Consider the following 16,402-nt stretch of genomic DNA (forward strand, 5'->3'; position numbering starts at 1 on the left):
CCCTTTCTATAAAAATATAAACAGATCTCCAGACACAGTGTATGGACAAGCAACTATTTTAGAATGTGGGGGGATCATAATTGGGACTGAAAATGTGGATGGCTTGGTGGAAATATGTAAGGTGAGAAACAGCAAGGCAAGGTTCTGGGTAGGAGCCTGGCAACTGGAGGACTGCGGGGAGGAGCTCAGGTAAAATCTTTGGGAGGTTTGCAGTTATTTAGGCCCTACGGGGGTGATCAAGGACGCAAGGGACAGAAGACGCTACTGCAAAACAAATAATATTAATATCAAAGACAACAATTAGACTAGTGTCCAAAACCTTAGGCCCAAACAACCTACACAAAACCAGAAAGGGATAATGAGAGGCAAAAGTGGCTTCAAGCCACCTTTATGTGATCCCTTTTCCCAATCATGGGGCTAGCTAGGGTTGGTTTGCCCCTGGAATAGATTTCAGAGTAGCATTAGGGCTACTTTAACTTACAGTTGGATGAAATAGGGGAGTGGGATGATTGGGTCTGATGTATTAGCTGGGAATCACCAGAGTACAGCAGCACTCCAGTCACATCCTGTTCTCCCGCTCCTGACCTGTCTGCAACATGCCCCAATGTCAGGGAGCTGTTGGAGGCTTGCATATTGACAATTTGCCATGTGAATTCACATTATGCACATAGGCCTTCTGTGCATGATGCCCCTAATATACTCACTTCCACCAGAGAAGTAATGTTTCTGGGGTGTAGAGTTATTTTGTATGGGTTCTCTGCTGCTGTCCCAATGAATGCAGTGGAAATGCAACATTTCTACTGCTTGGAATCCATATGTACTCAAACAAGCTTACTTCACATTAGATACTTTACTAGCCTTCACGTAAGGACCATATCTTACAATCATATGCTTATTGGCCCACCTCCATGTCTTCTTACTCCTTTTTCACTAATTCTCAGTTCAGTGCCTGTATCTTTTCTTTTTCTCATCTATTTACAGTATACTCCCCCTTGTTTTCTTCCTCGCCTCCTCCTTTCTCCCAGTAATTCAGCTTTTCGTCTTTCCTTCTCTCTCTCTCTCTCTCCCCATCTCATGTGGCTAATAATTTTACTTATTCATTTTGCAGATTATTCACACTACAGATCTCATCCTTGTGTCTTAAACAAATAAAGACAGAGCTGATAATTTTCTCTTTCTTGGCTCTGTCAGGTTTTGGTAGAGACAAGAAGATTGAAATCTCCAGACAGAACATAATGAATGCTAGAAATCTGTTTAGAATTAAGTATGAAGGGTGTTTTGTGAATGTGAGTGCAAAGCCAGAAAGATATTGCTGAAAATGTCAAGAGCAAAGTTATCTTCATATCATTGTACAATATTAACTTGACATCTCTCTACTGGTGACATTCTTGTGTTCCAGGTTTACCTCCCTTGACGTATTTATGATATTCTTTAGAATTTATGGTAAAAAAAAAACAAAACAATTTTTTAAACTATTTATACTGTTTCATTACTTAATTCCCTAGACCTAGAAGTTCAAGGTTTAACAAGCTGGGAAAGGATAAGAGGTTATATTTGTGGCTTCTCTCTTTGGAGCTGAGGTGTAAATGCCCAAGGAACAGAGTCTCTTAGAGAGAGTAGTGACTTGTAGGTCTTCTGATCTGAAGAGATTAAACTCATCAAAGGTCAAGTCCTTAATGGTATTCCGGACTTCCCTGGGGAAACCTAATGAATGAAGCCATGATTCACGTTTCATGACTATTACTGTGGTGATGGCTTTAGATTCAGTATTGAATGTATCCACTGCCAGTGATGTCTTAGCAACTTGCTTGTCCTCATTGATGAGGGCTTGGAACCAAGCCCTGTTTTAGGAAAGCTTGTCTCTCAATCCCACAAATTTGGAATAATTTGTGAAACTGTGCTTTGCTAATAGTGCCTAGTAATTAGCAATTCTGTATTACAGGTTGGTTGATGATCCAGGTGTTTAGTGCCCTTGACAACAGGAGTAGTCTTGGGGTGCTGTATCCTGGACTTCTCTGTAGCTACCTGCAACACTGAATTGGGCACTGAGTGGGTTAGAAGAACTTTACACCTTCAGCTGGCAAAAATAGCATTTTGGGCTCTTTTTGAGGAAGGGGCACAGGAGGCAGGCTTATGCCAAACAGTCCTGGCTGGTTCCAAAATGGCCTCATTTACTGGGAGGATCACCTTACTGGGACAGAGGGTTGCATGATGTACAAATGACTACGCTAAGTGTTGTGGACATCCTCAAGAGAAAAGTGAACCTCAACTACTATCCTCTGCAAAAGCTCCTGGTACTACCTGTGGTCATCAGGTGGTGAAGGGATGATGGAGCAATTGCCTCATCATGTGAGGAGGATGAGACACCTCTCAGGACCATCTGGACCATATTGTCTTTGTCCTCCACAGACTCCTACGGAGCCGATTGCTATTGGCTGGGAGAAGAGAGCTGGTGTGATTCCTGTATAGAGCCAGGGTGGCTAGCATATAGATCCCATGGAGCCCAGCTGTGGGTGGGAGGCCCAAAGCTTTGGGTACCACTGGTCCCCAGTGTAATCATAGCCAGGAAGGGGAGGGTTCCAAAACCTTCTGTAGGATCCATCTGGGTTTGCCTCCTCTGGGGGGAAAAGGATCACCTGGAACATCAGATTTGTCTAATGAGAACGTAGGCTTCCATTCCACCAGCAGTACCGGTGGAAGAATGCTCCAGCCTGTGAACATGGTAGGAGAGGATCTTCTTCTCCCCAAGGTGGTTTCTTCTGGTATTGAAACATCTCTAAGGAAAAGCAGAACTGCTAGAATACAAAATTGCAGATAAGGTAAGGTGAGACTATTCACTGGTGAGATAAAGGGTTCAGTCCTTTATGGAGTTCAAGTGGTTCTAGAGATAAGGACTTCTGGATCCAGTGCATGCAAACACCCGGTATTGGGAGGATCCCACTCAGAATGTGCTGGAACCGTCGAATTGGGGTCCAGCATGAAATTCCCAGTGGGAAAAGGCTGGTGCCAATCTTCCAGCCTGTGAGATGGAACCAAAGCTGGTACCGTCAGATCCTTTTTCCTTCATGCCTTCTCTTCTTCGATGGAAGATTTATGCAGACCTAATTCCATAGGAGTGTCAGATGAGGATTCATCCCACTTGGACCAAGATGGGGAAGGACCTTTTTTCCCAGATGCAAATCTGAACTGGAATCTGTGCTTATATCCGTGCTCATGTCCCCTACTCTTGTGAGAGGGTTTCTTAGGCTTAACAGTTTTGGCCTATACTCCAGAACTCATGCTCAGAGTGGTGTTGCTCACCATCTGAGGCTGATGTACAGGGGGGGGGGTCTTCCCAGCTGGGCTCTAAATGGAATCTTATTGACTTCTCCATGAGAGATTTCCAAATAGGGAGCTCTCAGCTGTCCTGGGTTAAGGGTTGGAAGGAGCAGGAGATGCTGCACTTGGTGGTAATTATGAGACTACTCAAGGAAGCAAAGGCAGTGCTAGCATTCATTGCTGATGGAGAAGGAACAAGATCAGGGGATATAGTTTGGAAACTCTGGGCATAGTCCTTCTCTGTGAAGAGAAACTCTCTGAAGCAGGGAGGACCTAGACAAACTATACTACCTACAAAAAAAAACTACGACCAAGCTCACTACAACTATTTATAATATATAATTACAGATTCTGAAAGGAAAGGATGATTGTAATGGACACAGTGGACTCCAACTCAGACTAGTGCCACCCTTTATGCCCTCGTTTCAGAGCACGATGATGACAACTGTACAGACCAACAGATGCCACTTGATACAAATCTCTGGACTCAGGCCCATGGAGCGCACGTGTACCCACATGTGGAATACACATAGGGTCCAGCACTTGAAGAACCCAATTTTTTCTTATAAAATATAATTTCTCTTGGTTATTTAGTAAAGATAAATATTTATTAATATTTCATTCTTATTGCACAGCTATAATTTAAGATGTTATTGTATACCCTTAAAGTGCTGAAAAAAATGATCAGAAGAATCCTGGCTGGTACAGGTGACATCCATCCCTTCTACAAACGAAGTCTCAAAGGTTGGCCCCATTCCTTCTTATGAGAGGGCCACACCCATCTCCCCTATATCGAGAGGAAAGTTAACAAGCTATATCTGTTGCAACAAATCAGTGGGAGTTAGTAGGCAGCTTTTTCCAGGGTTATAATTCTTGCTTGAAGGGTAGGGCAACAGAAGAGTTTGGATTCCCTGTGCAGCATTACAGATCCTGCAACCCTGTTACAGTTGATTATCCCGAAGAATATTCATCACCACAAAATTACCCTAAAAAGTACTGTGGCAAATTTCTTTTGAGGACAGGCCCACATAGAACAAAATAAATATAACTAAGGTCTAATCTGTTCAGATAATTAAATAGCAGCTTTCATGAACAGAAAAAGAACCAAAACCCTCATCTTCAGTCTTACTGTATTTAACATTTTAAAGGGCTTTTCGTTTTGCAGTCTAACATGGCAGTCAAAGAGTCCAGGTAACAAATAGCATTAGACCTAAACCCTGGAGAGTAATCTAAAGTAAAGCCATCTTCAGGTCATTCCATGACATTCTTCTAACAGCCTCACCTAGCCCTGCTGATGGGGCTTATATATCTCTGATTTATTACCATCTAGTCCTGTCGGGTTATTATAACTTTGAAAAATATGGTTCTACTGTATTTCGTTATGTGTTTTCAAAAATATTTATTAGGCAGTAGATTAATAGGAATATCATAAAACATTTGAGTTATCACCTTTCATCTTATCTGTTCTAGCTGATTGTACAGAAGGTGAAGAAGAATGGTGCAGTATATAGCTCAAACATTGGTAGAATGCCCTCTTACGGACTCAGTGATGCCTATAAAAAGCATGGAAGTTTAATACTTCTGTGTTGATGCTTTCTGAGCTACAGTTGATTTTAGCAAAACAAGTGTCCTTCAGTAGGTATGTGTTTTCAGCAGGGGTGAAAGTAACTTAAATGATTTATCGGTACGCAGGGCGGCCGGGTCCTGGGAGGGGGGGGGGCGCAGCTCTGGCCCCCGGAAGGGGTGGGGCCTCGGGAGGAAGGGGCAGGGCTGGGACCAAAATTCTCCAGCTAGCCCTTCAGCGCTGCCCGGCCCGCACCACACGGGGCTCCAGTGGCAATTTAAAGGGCCCAGGGCTCCAGGTGCTGCCATGGTAGCAGTAATGACAGCAGCGGCCGGGAGCCCCGGGCCCTTTAAATCGCCGCTGGAGCGCCGGGGCACTTGCCCCTTTTGCCCCGCCCAGCGGGTACAGTCGGCACTTTCTTACCAGTACACCATACCAGACCATACCGGCGTACTTTCACCTCTGATTTTCAGGGAGACCACAATTGGCTAGCATTTGTTTTTGCATATTTACATCATTCTTTCTCCTAGGAGCATGCCTAAAATAATAAAATAAATAATAATAATAATCTGCAATTTAAACCTAAAACAATGGCAGAGGAAGAAGGGGCAGCATTGATCATTCAAGCATGTTTCCATAGATATAAATTACAATACATTAACAAATGGGGCCATATGAAGATTTACATTAGCTGAAGATATAGTGCAATGTATTTTTAGCAATATTGTGGAACATACACTTTTAATTTCTATATTTAACTTGGCACGTAGCCCACAGCTATATTTTCTCACGAGCCAATTAGTCTTATTGCTTTTCTGAAAAAAGCAGGCACCTTCTGAGCTGTATATTCAACACTTTTTTCTTTTAATATATTTCTCAGTCCTCCTATTGCCCATATTAAAGAATTTCCCCTTTTCTTTCTCGTATACATCTAACTTCTCAATCTTCCTGATCCCCATCTCCAATTCCTTCTTTATAACATTTTTTCTCTTTCAATTTAGAGTTGCTATACCTATTACTTTGGCCCTAAAAACTTCTTTAGAGGCATCCCATAAAAACTCGGATGAAATTAAATCCCTCAAACATCTTTCACTTCTATATACTCCTGCCAACCAGCTTTAATTTGCTTCACCACAGCAGGGTTTTGCAATAGTAAGTTATTAAATCTTCAGGCCCATGACTTCTTTCTCTTGACAGGGGGACAGACTGAATGACCTCTCTAATTTCTATGGACTGCATGGCACTTTTCTGTGGGAAAAGATGGGCAAGATGGTAAAGTACACAATAAACTGAATAGCTGAGTGTTGGGATAAGAGGGCACATAATAACAAAACAAGAAAGATCAACAGCAATCCGCACTGTTGGCTGAGGTTATTGACTGTGGATATAATTACTGATCCTGTTTTTATTTCTGGAGTATGAATTTGGTCCTACTGCCATTGGAAGCATTCTCTTGGGATGAATGAGTCATAGTATACTCCAGTATCACTGTGTAATATATTTTATTTTGAAATAGAGAGCTATTTATTACACTGTTTTTACATCTTTGTGCATACATATAAAACTTCCACTCATTTCTCTCTCCTTGATTGGTCTCAGGTGGATAACAAAAATAATGTCAAAAGAACAAGAAAAATCATATTGCTGTACTATTGTATAAGCATCCAACATGTATTTTCTCTTGCAAATTTGGAGCAGCAGATACAACAGCACACAAACCAAATATTCAGGAAGAACTGCACTTATGAGTTTTATTGTTGTCTTAAGCAAAGTCTTTTCTTTCCTCTCCATTGGTGGATCAGTCAGATTAAATCTAAAATGTTCAATTCTTAGAGTGCAAATTAATCTAAGACCCCCACCCCCAGCTTTGCTACAGTCTACTTTTTTCCTGTACTAGCTTCTCTGTTGCTCAAGAAAGAACACAGCATTGAAATACACAGATATGAACTAAAATGTTTTGGAACACAGTGGTTCAATTTGTGGACTTTGTGGGATCATGTAGGAATTTGCAGGCTTTCTATAAAATACATAGTAGTCTTGCAGATACTGTGATGCAGGTTCCCTGAGCTTGAATGGGGTCACTACATTTCATCCAACAGTGCTGTAGAAATTATCTTTTGGGGTTCAATCCATGAACTTTCGTTCCTCCTTTCTTTCTTTCTCACACTCAAGCCTCATCTCTCATGCACAAAAGTTCAATTCAAAACAAGATGTGATGGCGCAGAGACTCTTTCTGAATGTTACTGTATGGTTTCAGTAACAAATCACTACCGGCATTCCACATCAGCCCCGCTATGACATAATACGCACAACATGCAGTTTGCTATTATAGCTTTGCTGATATACAATGTAGCACCTTAAGTCTTAAATTTTTTTTTTCTATCTACAGTAAATGTGTACGCGCATTTTATCTCTCTCATACTCATACACCTAAACTGGAAAACTGTACATACAAACAGAAAAAGAGCTCACTCAGAAAACCTGACTGTTTTGTCATTGCAAGTTAATTTTGCATGATAGATAGTGTTCCTGAGGGATTCCTAATACTTAAGACAGATCTACCTGTAAAAGTGTAATATACTTTACATTTGTTGTTTATCCAGTCACTGTGTATTTAGTGCCTTCATTGTATTATTTTCTGTGACTCGTATTATTTTGTCTTTTGGAAGGCCCTCTATGATCATTGTTTCTAAAATACAGCTTGTGCTTTGAGGTCCTTTGAAATGATTTAAGGATATTTAGTGACTTTTACTGCTGTTTTCGGATTTTCAGTCAACTTTAAGATAACTATTCATTTTATTTTTTGTAATTGCAGACTGGCCAAGGGAAAAAGCAGAGCAATTTACTTTCTGTAGAATATTTGTTTTACTCTGACTACAATTCAGAGACAGACTGTCTCCCCACTGTAGGCATATTACATTTTCTTCAACTGTTTATGTTACAGAAAATATAAATATTGTTTTATAAATAAACTGCTTAGATGTAGAAATTAGAGGACCTAAGTCACTTCTGTAGCCATGTGAATAATAGGTTCCCTACTAAGTCAGAACATATGACAAGAAATCCAACACAGAGGAAAAGGCCACTAAGCCTATCATGATATTCACTTTCAGTTTTCTTCCTTCCTTTTAAAAAAAAAAACTTAAAAGATGTCATTTAAAATGGAAAAAGAGCAAAGAAAAATCACCTTGAACAATACAATCAAAGAGACAAAAAAAAATAGCATTCAGCATTCCAGTGGCCTCTTCTTTTGAAGTTCCCCTGAGTTTTGGAGTGCGCTAAACTCTTGCCAGTCACTGAGATTATACAGAACTTAATTGGTACTATAACCTTAAAGGGGAAAAAAAGGCTTGCTGTATAACTAACTCATATCTGAAACCAGCTTAGTACTGTACTTCCCAAGTCAGATATGGTCTGAGTTTAGAATTTGAGAGTTCATGCTATATACTTTGTGCTATATTTCAGAAAACTACATTTTAAAAGGAACACTTTCAAGTACTTTGGTTTTCAGGAACACATAAAAATAGAGATTAGTTATATGAAATAAGGCAACACAGATATTCTTCTAACAAATGTACTTTAGCAATGCAAACCAAAGAAGAAGAAATGGCTATTGATAAAAGCGTGATTGCTCCTGTGTCTAAGTTATTGTTAGTGATGACTAATTTTGTATGCTATACTCTTTTTAAATTATATCAGTCTTGTTTTCTAAATATATTAGACTGATGGACAGTATACACAACACCTTCCTTTGGGCTACGTGTGCCTCATCTATAATTAGCCCACACTTGCACATGTCTTGTTAGCACTGAACTCATCTTTACTGATCAAGTAAAGGGAATTCATGTGAGCAGTGTTCCAAAGAATTCTGAACTTCTAGAGAAAGTCAAAACTTAAAAAGGTCTGGAGGTTCAGTTAAGACAACTTTGGTACTTCTCTAAACTTTCTTCAAACCTTTTGGGACTATGCCCTTAAGTCACCACTAACACCCCAAAGACAAGTGCCTGACCAAGCTCACACAGAGTAATTTTCCTCTCACCAACTCATCCAGTACTCTCTCATCAACTTCCATAGCTTTCAAACTCTCAGCACCAGGCTTATAGCTTTTACTCCCTACCTTTTAAGATTTGTTATAGGTTGTATGGCCCTAGATACTAACAAGTTTTAATTCATGTGTACTCAGTTATATTTTCCACAGGCTGCATTGCATACCAAAATTCAGAGAAATGAAAGCAGAGATGTCTAAGTTATGCATATATACTACTTAGATTGCAAGCTCTGTGGAGCAGCAACCACATTCTTGTTATGGGTTTGTTCAATAACTAGAAATAAGTGCTACTGCAATGTAAATAAATAATAATAATAAAAAACTCTTGCAAGAACAGAATCCCATGTGTATCCCAAACTTCCATGTCTATTAAGTCCAAAGATAGAAATTCAAACTCCTGAACAAATGTGACTTGGCCTACAGATCTCATGTCTTACATTTTTCTTCACAGCTTTTGTTTCAGTAACAGTGCCAGCATCAATATCTCAATTTTTTCTTTCTCCCATCTTGGCACCTTCTTCCACACTGTCTTGTGCATAGGATAACCTCCTAATCCTATGGTGTTGCCCTAAACTTTCCCCCATCTCATCTCCGTAAGACCCACTTCTCCCACTTTTGCCCAGCAATTTAACCAGTGAAAATTTTAAATTTGACAAAAAAATGAAAATATAACATGACTCCTTCCTGTGCGCCTCCCTGGATGCTTGTAGTACTACAAAGGGGTAAGGTGAGTGAATACGAATTCTGCCCCTTTCACAGGCACAAAATAACATATCTCAGCACTTTAAGGGATACAGGTAAATGTTGCCATTATATCCATAGCACTTTAGTTGTTTCTATAATGGCCTCATTTATTGGGCGAGCTGTCTGATTGTGTGCCTTGCAGGATATCCAAGAGCTTTTACTGCATATCTTCACCTTCTTCTAATGGAATCTGAAGTTATGCCACCACCCTCTGCAATAGCTCTTCACAAAACCCATGGTAGTTAGATGGGGATGGTGAAAGATGGGGCAATTGCATTATCAGGTGATGAAGATGATACCCCTATCAGTACCACTGTTACTGATGGATCCAGCTCGTCGTCTTTTCCCTCTGTTTACACCTGCAGCGCCAGTTGCTGTTGCCTAAGAGGAGAGGGATGATGTGATTCTATGGTAGAGCACATGGACCAGGAGTCTCATTCATAAGGATCCCATAGACCCTTGTAATGCAAGTATGAATGGTTGGTGCGTGTGATGGCTGCATTGGGTACCAGCCATCTCTTGGAGTTTAACCTTGCTTGGGGAGAGGACAGGTTAAAACCCTGGGTTGGGGAGGTGATAGTTTGTCGGATTCAGATGACTACAAGACCAATGCCATTGTCACTGGAAGGAAGCAAGCCCTGACTCACAGATAGATTAGGGGAGTAACACCTTGAGAAGGTGTCCTCCTCTGGGGTTTAGATGTCTCTCAGAAGATCTGGGCCTGAAAGTAGAGTAGATTGTGGGTCCGGGAGGACAAAGATCTCTCTGGTGTAGAATATGCCTCAGTTCATCCCTGAGTATGAGGGGTCCCGGTTGTTGGTTCCACCCGATCCAGTACCACAACAGACTTAACAGTTGGTGGGGCTGGTACCATTAGAGAGGGAGAGTCCCATCTGGAGCTATTGGTTGGTATTGGTGGATGTCGGTCCTGCAACATGCTAGAGGTCACAGTTGGCACCAGTGTAGCTTGCTCCTGCCCCCTTTCCCTTCATGGCTGAGAAGCTTAGGCAGACCTGTGCGCCCAACTTGCAAGGAGTTGGGAGGGATCCTTTATCCTGGAAGCAGGCTCAGAGTGGGATCTGTTTGTATGTCTGAGAGAGTGCCCCTTACTCTCATGAGAAGCCTAAGATAATAGATCTTTAGTTAGTTTAGTTTAGATCTTTAGATCTTTACTCCAGAGTTTGTGTTTGGAGGCACACTGCTCGAGGACTGCGGCTGCTGTAGAGAAGGGTCCCCCCGGCTTGGATCTGATTGGAATCTCATGGCTTTCTCCTTGAGGTGCTTCCTCAATATGAGCTCTTGTCCCTCTCGGATCCGGGGTGGAAAGGAGTAATAGATACTGCGTTGGCAGAAATATATCTCCCCCCAAGGCAGTAAAAACAGCACTGGTGGTTGTCACTGACTGAGAAGGAGCAAGGGTAGGAGATGCAGTTTTTAAATCCAGGACATCTGGGCATAGGCCTACTCCCAAAAGGATGGATGGAGCGGGTCCCCAGGGTGGCGAAAACTAAGCTATACTAACTATGTAAAATACTAGCAAACTATATACAGTTATATTTACAGAAATGAAGAGGATGTGAGGATAGCTCAACACAGACTCAGGACATGAGGTGGTAAGAAGGAACTGGAGAGGGAGTCAGACTGCACCTCCCCTTATGCCCTCTAGTCTCAGGTGCATGGTGCACAGGCATATCCATATGTGGAATATGCATAGGGTGCAGCTCTCGAAGAATGAATTTTATCAAACCAAATACACCCCTTAGCTCTGAAGAACACAGAAAAATAATCATATATAATAAAACCATTTTTATTCTCTATTGCCACAAAAATCTGAATTTATACATTACGCTCCCCAGGGGAAAAAGCATATGTGCCTGTAACTGCATTGTATCTTCGACCATTTTATTCAAAATTCACATAATTTACCCATTTCACACTGCAGATATGATAATATTTTTCCTTGCCTAATGAAAGCACCCTGCCCTATATATGTCCATCTAAGTTGTTAATATAATGAATTAACATAAGAATGCAAAATTTAGAAAAAGAATTTTGAATAGTTCTAGTTATTGAATGCTTGAATTCTATTAGTTCTTAGTGCATTATCAGAAGTTTTCAGTCTCCAAGAGATGAGACCTGTCTCTTGAAAGGGCACATCAGTTTAGAGAATGCCCTTCACCATCTATGTACACATTCCCATATATGAATGCACATGATGTTATGGCTATCCGAAGTAACATATCAGTCTAACGACAGGTTTCAGGGTAGCAGCCGTGTTAGTCTGTACCCACAGAAAGAACAGGAGTACTTGTGGTACCTTAGAGACTAACAGATTTATTTGAGCATAAGCTTTCGTGGGCTACAGCCCACTTCATCGGATGCATGCAGTGGAAAATACAGTAGGACAATTTTATATACACAGAGAACATGAAACAATGGGTATTACGATGCACACTATAACGAGAGTGATCAATTCAGGTGAGCTATTACCAGCAGCTTTAAGATATTACCAGCAGTATAAGATTTTTCCATTACCTTCCTGATGAACTGAAAATGTTTTTAGATTAAACAATTTCATTAACTAACATGAAATGCAGATAAAAGTCTCTTTTGCCAGTGCCGTGAAGAAATCATATTTTCTGCTAGGTTTCCTAAAACAAAATTTATATTTTTCAGATACTGGTTACTCTTTAAAATAGAAGTACTGTAAGTAATTACAGTTACAGTATGCAGTATTTAAAAACAATAGTTTATATACGCAGAAGGTTAACTACATGACTGATTCATGATCACTCTTTGGTGTCCTCCTTATTATATATGCTATAATAATCTAGGCATTTTAACTCCATGTTACTTGTCCAGTAATTATTTCATATAGTGTACTTTATGGAGAATGATTTAGTGGTAGTTACTGGTACCAAATCATGCAACCACAATGAGTTTTTACTATAAAGGTAATATAGCTACACTGTGATTACAAGTATCAGAGGAGTAGACGTGTTAGTCTGGATCTGTAAAAGCAGCAAAGAGTCCTGTGGAACCTTATAGACTAACAGACGTATTGGACCATAAGCTTTCGTGGGTGAATACCCACTTTGTTGGATGCAACGCTTTCATGGGTGAATACCGACGAAGTGGGTATTCACCCATGAAAGCTTATGCTCCAATACGTCTGTTAGTCTATAAGGTGCCACTATGATTACAGTGTCCTTGTTATAAAATGTGACCCATTTTTAAAAATTATTTGGTTGTCAGATTTTTTTCTTTACATTTTTGGATTCATTTCTTCAGTCTCTTACTTTATTAGAGGCAACATGTGTCCTTTCATTTAGGGACATATTTTCATATCAGTTATATATGTGCAAAATGGGTAGTTGCCACTCAGACCAATATTTATGTGCATAGTTACCCATTTCCCAGCTGTATTAATGAAGGACTACTCTTAATAGGGATTTAGGGATTTTGTATTTGGAAGTTTGGCTATCAATTCTTACTCAATTTTTAGTACATAACCACTTCACCATACAGTATTAAGTTCTGCGTATTCAAGTTAGGGCTAAAATCAACTGTCAATACTCAGCATATTTTTCTAAACTTTACTGTACTCTATGAGAGTGAGCTATGAAGTCAGGTCATATTTATAAAATGTACGGCACATGAAATTTACCACTGGGAAGATACCACATACATTAGAATATTTAGTGATCACATAAGAAGGTGGAGTCCACATCAGCCTTAAAAAGATTTTAACAGAAAATTAAAAGATCTCTCCCCAAAGCAGTTATTCCTATGTTATTCCAAAGCGCAGGTTAGCCCTGCAAAATGACAACTGGAGAAAACAAAGAACCTGGTTAATTTATGCTTTAAGTAAGGCCTTACATTTTAATCCACTTCCTCTCCTGGTTCCACCAAACTATTAATCTCCTTTTGTTTAAGGTTTTAAATTCCTAATGAACAAAAACCATTGTCCACTATTTGAATTAGCTTTTTTAATCCTCTGTCCAGAAAAGTTTAAATATGTAAATACATCTATTGAGGATTATATTTTAATTGTGATTAACTGATAAACGCTCTTTTCTATGTAGTACTTATTTGTAACCGAAGAAAGCTTCAATGTGACCCAGAGATGCTTTCACCAATTTCATTTATTCATTACTCTGTCCAGGACCAATCCTAAAGTCAATATGCAGGTAAAACATCTAACAAACTCAGAGTGAGTTTTGCCGAATAAGGACTACAGAAACAGGCACTTTATGTTTGACAGTTGATCCCTTTCACTGTGAAAATATAGTTAAGAGAGGATCTATCCTATGCACCATATCCTCCGCTGCTGTAAAACTGCATAGTTCGGTTTATGACAATTCAGCTACATTCATTTACATCAGATGGAGAGCCACAATGTTTACTTTTGTTTGAGCAGGTTTTTTGCAGGGGGTGAGGTGGGATGCTTAGATCTCATGAGTATTATTTATGAATTCCTTACAGATAGAATGAAGACAAACTCACTCTTTGAATTGTAAGATTATTTGAATATAATCCCAAAGTGAGATGAAATCAAATAGTGTTAACCCTTATGAACACAAAATATGAAAGCAAAATTATTTTGATTGGAAAAATCTAATGTCTTAACACATTAAAAGTGTCAACTTCTTTCCATAGATCCGTTTGTTTTTGACTTTGTTAAACAACAGAGTTTTAGGGGAAAGAGGATTTGTGGCAAACAAGTGTTACCTATTTTCTATACCCTGAAGAAGAAGTTTGTTCATACTTCTTTTGGTGCGAACAACTCTTTCATGCAAACTTTGTAATTTTAAAAGAAAAATGCTAGAAAGCCTGTAAGTATTTTTACCTTCGGTTCTTCCAAAATAAACTTTTTTTTAAAAAAAGCTGGTTTTGAAATGTACACTAAATGTAATAACATACATACTTATTTTAAATACATATGGTTAAAAGAAGAAGTTTACTGAATCACTTTGAACTCACACTTAAAAGTGTATCCTTTTAAAAAACCTGAAATTGGTGGAATTTTTTCCCCCCAACATATTCACTTACCCCGACAATGTACACCTTCATCATACCCGTCTGAACAGTCATATACACCATTGCAGAGTTGGGACAAGTGAATACATCTGTTTGTACCGATGCAAGTAATATGATTCAAGGGACACTTGAATTCTATTTCCTCAGGACCTAAAAAAAGAATAGGCATAGAAGAATTCATATACATTTTGTTTATACTCAAAAAATGAAGTGACAGAGAATGCCCTGTATATTATCATCATGTATTTGCAAAATATTTCCACTTTAATGCTAGGTACAGGCATTTTATGTACTTGTCTACTCTGCAGCTTTTAAGTGCATTACCAGTAGAATTATATTCTCTTAAATAAGGATTAGCATAATTAAAGACAATCAACTGCTCAAGAAGGATTATTTTATTAAATGACGATAATACAACTTACGGTTTCAGGGAAGGTTCGCTTTACTCTAAAGATTATAGATGCTGAAATTCATATTTGCCAACATTCAGGATGGGGCAGTGATTATTTTTAAATAAAGCTTTTAGTTTTTATTTTCAATATTACATGAGTCTGACAATGCCAAACAAATCACTAACACAACCCTGGGCCAGGATGTCACCAACCATATTGAGAAGGAAAAAAGAACAACTCAGACACTCAAAATACAAGAAAAAAATTCAATTGTTTATATTTCAGAATTTGTATCCTCTTTCCATGGGTAATCATCACTCTACATTCTGCCATCAAAACAGCTATAGAGGTATGGATGGATGATTAATTAACTATATTCCCGGTAACAGCTAGAGGCCCCAGCTTTGGTCAGGTCGCCACAGTGCTTGGCCCTGTACAGACACTTAGTAAGATATATAAAAAAGTGCCCCCAAAAGCGTACATGCTACTTTAAGATAAAATGCCTTGTTAGTTTATCAAAGAAAAGGAGGGTGCACAAGAGGTTGGGGACAAAGGAAGCTGTTAGGAGGCAGCTTGTAGCAGCTGGATGCTCTGGCTGGGGCACAGCCCGGCTGAGTTTCGCCTAGCGACAGGGCCACTCCAAACTCCATCCGCTGACCGCTGTCCTCAGGGAACTATAAAGGAGAGTGCAGTGCACTCAGATACAATCACACATCCACTCCCAGCACCTTACTCCAGTGCCACATTTTGGGCCTGGCAGAGGGATTAGGTATGCCAGCTCTGCAGCAGGCCAGCTAAAAGCTCCCTCCTACTCAGCTTGCCAAATGTAGCTACTTTCTAGCCCATTGGAGCCACCTGAACAGTGCAAAGGAAGCAGGAGAGCATGTTGCCCTATATGTGCTTTTCTTAAACAAATAAATGTCAGTTATTGCTACGGACCACCAGATCAAAATTATATTTTGAAAAATTTGTCTCTATGTAGAATGATTTTGATTTTGCAATTTTCCTATTGCTATGAGCTGGCCATTATTTACAATACATTACAACAAACATCAATTTACAACTTAAAACCTGGCAGTCATAATCACAGTTCAGGTGATATTTCTGCCCTCCCACCAAAAAACATTAAATTCTGTCTGTATTAAAGTTGCAATATTATATATATATATATATATATATAGGATACAGAAGAATATGTATGTGCTATGTTTCAAACTCTTTTTGTACATCTAAAACATTTAAAAAAATGATTGATTACAATCCAACATTATTTTTCAGAGAGCCTTTCATGCAAAC

At 39.4% G+C, this 16,402-nt stretch overlaps 1 protein-coding gene across 1 annotated transcript in view; it reads right to left on the bottom strand.

The window, feature by feature from the left end:
• Positions 1-15,756, bottom strand: part of LRP1B (LDL receptor related protein 1B) — a gene marked incomplete at its 5' end in the record, with an annotated part of 885,246 nt that extends 869,490 nt beyond the window's left edge. Inside the window, 2 exons of the mRNA XM_084642729.1 lie at positions 14,727-14,864; positions 15,729-15,756. Coding sequence (XP_084498855.1) covers positions 14,727-14,864; positions 15,729-15,756 — 166 coding nt within the window. The remainder of the gene's footprint in view (positions 1-14,726; positions 14,865-15,728) is intronic.
• Between the last annotated feature and the right edge of the window lie 646 nt (positions 15,757-16,402).

This window comes from Lepidochelys olivacea (assembly GCF_965140295.1).
Source record: "Lepidochelys olivacea isolate rLepOli2 genome assembly, chromosome: 11".
In the NCBI taxonomy this organism is placed as follows: Eukaryota; Metazoa; Chordata; order Testudines; family Cheloniidae; genus Lepidochelys; species Lepidochelys olivacea.